This window comes from Porites lutea, chromosome 7 (assembly GCF_958299795.1).
Source record: "Porites lutea chromosome 7, jaPorLute2.1, whole genome shotgun sequence".
Lineage (NCBI taxonomy): Eukaryota > Metazoa > Cnidaria > Anthozoa > Scleractinia > Poritidae > Porites > Porites lutea.
This window is the reverse complement of record NC_133207.1, coordinates 13,654,757-13,659,321: the sequence shown is the minus strand read 5'-3', so window position 1 is coordinate 13,659,321 and position 4,565 is coordinate 13,654,757. Positions and strand designations below refer to the sequence as shown.

At 38.8% G+C, this 4,565-nt stretch overlaps 1 protein-coding gene across 1 annotated transcript; it reads left to right on the top strand.

The window, feature by feature from the left end:
- The first annotated feature begins 1,858 nt into the window (after positions 1-1,858).
- On the top strand, positions 1,859-3,697 carry LOC140942870 (fibrinogen C domain-containing protein 1-like). Its single transcript, XM_073391884.1, has 3 exons — positions 1,859-2,193; positions 2,427-2,807; positions 3,260-3,697. The coding sequence occupies exons 1-3, from the start codon at positions 1,971-1,973 to the stop codon at positions 3,514-3,516; spliced, it is 861 nt and encodes a 286-aa protein (XP_073247985.1). The 5' UTR covers positions 1,859-1,970; the 3' UTR covers positions 3,517-3,697.
- The last annotated feature ends 868 nt before the right edge of the window (positions 3,698-4,565 follow it).

Genomic DNA, 4,565 nt, shown 5'->3' with positions numbered 1-4,565 from the left:
ACTATGTGAAAGGTTATACCAAATAAATACACATGTTTAGTCATAATTTACTTTAAACGGTTAATGCTGGTTTCATTGCTCACTGAAACGTTAGTTACTGAGTACTTGAGACAGTCATTCGAACTCATCATAAACAAGTTGGAATTAAGCTTAAAAAGTTAGAGAAAAGGCGAGCCAGGACAACTTACCTTGCCTTACTATCTGCTCTTTTCAGCGAGATCTTGAGTATCGAAGAGCCTTAGTAATACGTGTAATACAGTCTTGGTCTGTGTTGTGGACATTCCAGTGTTAATGCTTGCGCTTCACACGATGTTTCCATGTTTTCCATTTCTGACTGAGTATCTCGTCCCGAAAGGGTTGCTGCACACTTGAAAAGTGATCGGATTACTAAAGGCTGATAGTGCCATTATAAATTGTAACAACCTTAAGATGTCCTGTGATGCTATCAAGAAGCATAATATATGAACGATCTCCAAACTTTCAAAGAAGCAAGTTTGAAACCGTTGGACACTTTCAAAATGGACGCCAAATCAACGAACCTGATTGAGCATGTGCAAAGGAACAAGCCCGCTGACCAGGTGTCCCTTCACTCTATTGTTTCCAGGCCCCTTTCTTTTAACAAATTGTCCGTTCCCAAAACTGAAGTCCGCGGACTTAAAATAAGGAAGCGATAAAGGAGATTCATGTATGTCATGTATGGACCGTCCGCCGAAAAAAAAAAAACAAAACAAAACAAAAATAGCCCGTGTAGAGAGGTGACCGTTAAGGAAGAAACACCTTATACTGACTGAAATCAATGAGGTAATACTACTGAGTATTGAAGGCTATTGTGTCTGCCGCGACAGATATGCCGTTTTTCGAAAATTGCCGCACAGTCGCAAGCTATATCTTTGCATGAACTCTGCCAGCAGAATTTTCTTTTCAGCGTCATTTTTAAGCGTGTACGAAGTCGTTCGCACCACCAAAAAAAAAATTTGCGTGGTTGGCTTGTTTACATCGCACACCAACATCGAACACCAAATGAGTGATCAAAAAAACTATGCGAACTAGTATCAGGACACAAACGACTTACTAAAAACAGTGCCGGGAATAAATTCCTGTTAGGATGCTAGCATTATATGACAACCTTACTAAACCTTTACTTGAAGCGTAAATGAGCGTAAAGCTGTTACAACAACTCTGTGCTAGCTTTACGAAACCTTTAAGAGCCGAGCGCGTAAATTTACCTTTACAAACCTTTACGCGCCGTGGAAAGTTTGCGTAAAGTTGGATGACCAACTTTACGCAGGTTTACGCAAACTTTAATTTTGCGTAAATCTCCATTTTCATGCTGTGAACTGAAGAGTGTATTCTTCCCCTATAAATATCCACTTCATCCTTCCCTGAGGTAAGGGGGTATTCCGGTAGTGACTGCAAAACTTACTTGTCCTACAGCAGTAGTTCAGCGAGACCGGACGAAGCAAGATTTTAAAACGTAAACATGAGATATTCCAACTTACCGTAGGTAAACTAATATTAAAGAATGTTCAAGCAAAGATGAAAAGAGGAACTTAGACCAACGCGGCGCCAACAATTGCAAGTGCCGATGATTCAGTATCCCGGCCCATAAACTGACAGAAATATTTTACTCGTTAGATTCGTCAATTTAAAACTTGAACCTAAGATTTTACTCTTCAGAGTTCTGTTTCACAAAACATCGCTAACGCAGAGGTATGCAGCCAAGTATACATTATGATGCATGAATAAATATTTATTTTCAGCCACACGATGTTCTATGCAAATGTTAAATAATTTATTGGTAATACCAGATGACACGGCACCTACTAGAATTACACAGACGAGAAAAATCTTGTCTAAAAATTAGAACCTATACCAAGGCTCTGTGGAAGGCTTCGAATCATTTCTTCTCTAAATTTTTCAATGCCATTGTGAGATCACGTTCTTTCCTAAAACTGCTCACAAGAGTTAAGATGAAATATTTTTTTGGAGCTGTCCTTTTTGCTTACCTTATCGCAACACTTGCCAACTCTACAGTTAAACCGACGAAGGAAGCTCACTGCAATGTGAATAATAACTACAACAGCTTCTACGCCGGACCAAACTGCAAGAAAATCGAGCAACAACTGGAGGAAATACGACAAGAAATCCGGGCATTGAGAGAAAATAAAACTACTGGGTCTGGGAACGGAAAAGGTTTGTAACAGCAACTTAATTTGTGCTACAAATAAACAAAGTGGATCCTCATTGTCATCAATGTCTCCCTAAAATGCCATCAAAACCCCTCGCAAAATGTCGCTGAAATAGTATTCATATTTTATAAGTTCTTCATTAGACTATTTTCTCAACAAATTATTTATGTCTACCTTGAAAAATAACGCCCACAAAAAAAAAACAATAATTCAATCGGATCGTCATTTTGTTTTCAGTTTACAAGAACTGCGCTGAAGTTTACAAGTCCGGTGACAAGATCAGTGGAGTGTACAAAATCAATCCTGATGGTTTGGGTGAATTTGAAGTGTTCTGTGATCAGAAAACAGCCGGTGGAGGTTGGACGGTGTTTCAGAAGAGGCGAGATGGCTCCGTTGATTTCTTCCGCGCTTGGGATGATTACAAACGCGGTTTTGGCAATCTGAACGGTGAGTTTTGGCTCGGTTTGGACAAGATTCATCGTCTGACCGTAAGCGCTGGTTATAAACTCCGTGTCGACTTGGAAGACAATCATGGAAATACCGCATTTGCCGAATACAGCTCCTTTTCTGTGACAAGCGAGAGAGCGAAATATCAACTGAATTTGGGAAGTTATTCAGGTAGGTTACTCGATTGGCAAATTAAAATAGTACTGATAAGCAAAAGCAACAATAACAAAAGAAAGAAAGAAATTTGGTGCAATTGATTGCAATTGGACAGTGGAAGTTATCATTGATTTTTTACAACAAGAATTGACCGTATTTACAAAAATAAGATCATATCAAGAAGTAGTAAAAATGATGATTTTTCTGTTTCTTTTTTCTTTTCTTTTTTATATCTATTTACCAGCTGACTTCATAAGCTATTCAATTTAGTAAATTATAGGAGCCATCTAACGCTTTAAAAAAGAAACAACAGATGAAGGAAAAAATACGTGAAATTCGTTCAATCTGGAATACTATGAACGTGGACATTGTTTACGTTGAAGTGAAATTACCCGTTTGCAAAAACTCTCCGAAAAATGAACGATAAAAATAAGCCCTATATTTTCCTTTTTTATTTCTTTTCGTAGGAACCGCTGGTGATTCGCTTGACGCTCATCGCGCTATGCTATTTTCTACCAAGGATCGCGATAGTGACAGGAACAGTGGTAACTGTGCCTTGAGTTATAAAGGCGGCTGGTGGTACAACAGTTGTCACTCCTCCAATCTGAATGGTCTGTACCTCAATGGTAAGGATGACTCTAAAGGAATGTCCTGGTACCACTGGAAGAAGAAGTACTACTCTTTAAAGAGGTCTGAGATGAAGATACGTCCCCAAAATTTCTAAAACATGGCTGGGCATGGGACTTTGTGTGAAGTGAAGCGTATGCCACTGGAAGTCGTAATACAGTTAAAATTAAGTAATAGTCTTCTAGACAAATGTATTGAAAAAAAGCCAGTTTCATGCTTAATTAACCAAATTGTAACTAAGAGGCGCTTCAATAAAACAGATCAATTGATTAAATTTATGTATTTGAATTGTTTATCGAGAAAATTAATGAAACAAATCAAATTTTCACCCAATCAGAGCAGCACTTTTCTTTGGTACTGTATATTATGCCGTACAAGGTGGTTCTAACTTTTGCGTCTTTGGATGAAATCCTAAAGTGTGACCACTGATCAAATGAAAGCTACTGAGCAGTACGTTCCTGCGGTACTGTTTATTATGCTGTACAAGGTAGTCTGTGGGTTAAACTCCAAAGTATGACCATTATTTCAAATGACTGCTACCAAGCAGTACTTTCCCATGGTGCTGTTCATTACGTTGTACATAGCGGTTGGGTTCTAACCGTTTTAGAATTCATATGAGTATATAAATGAGAAAAGATGAGAATTTTAGCTTAGCTTTGGACCTGAAAATCTGCAACTCGCTATGAGCGAGTATAATAAAGCTGCAGGATGCCTTTCGCTTCACAATGCCTGACTTGTTTTTAAACACACTCGCCCCGTAACAAGCCCGAAGCCTGAATCTCATCTTAACAGTCCTACCCAGAACTGCATGTGCACGAACTCAGTCATATTCAAAGTCCTCCTGAAAGACACAAAGGTGCGTGTTATTTTTTATTTCTGTTTATTTTTTTTTGATGGGGGCTGAGGGGAGAGCGAGAGGTTGGGAAATCGTTCATTTCATCGCCTCCACTTTCCTCATCTGTTAAACACACGTCCTTCTCTTCTTCGAAAAACAAAAATTGTGACCCTGGCCCATGACACGACGGCCATATTGATGTACCAAACCAATCCCGTGGGAGTTGAACTCTTGTCTTTAACTCTCTCTTTTGTTTCAATATTCTCCAGTTTTACAGAGTGACTGCCACAAACACATTCATTTCTCAAACA

Bases quoted from the DNA above. Each gene is read 5' to 3' on its own strand.
- LOC140942870 (XM_073391884.1), top strand. From the start codon at position 1,971: ATGAAATATTTTTTTGGAGCTGTCCTTTTTGCTTACCTTATCGCAACA. The intron at 2,194-2,426 runs GTTTGTAACAGC...TTTTGTTTTCAG, and splicing joins TGGGTCTGGGAACGGAAAAG to TTTACAAGAACTGCGCTGAA. The intron at 2,808-3,259 runs GTAGGTTACTCG...TTCTTTTCGTAG, and splicing joins GAATTTGGGAAGTTATTCAG to GAACCGCTGGTGATTCGCTT.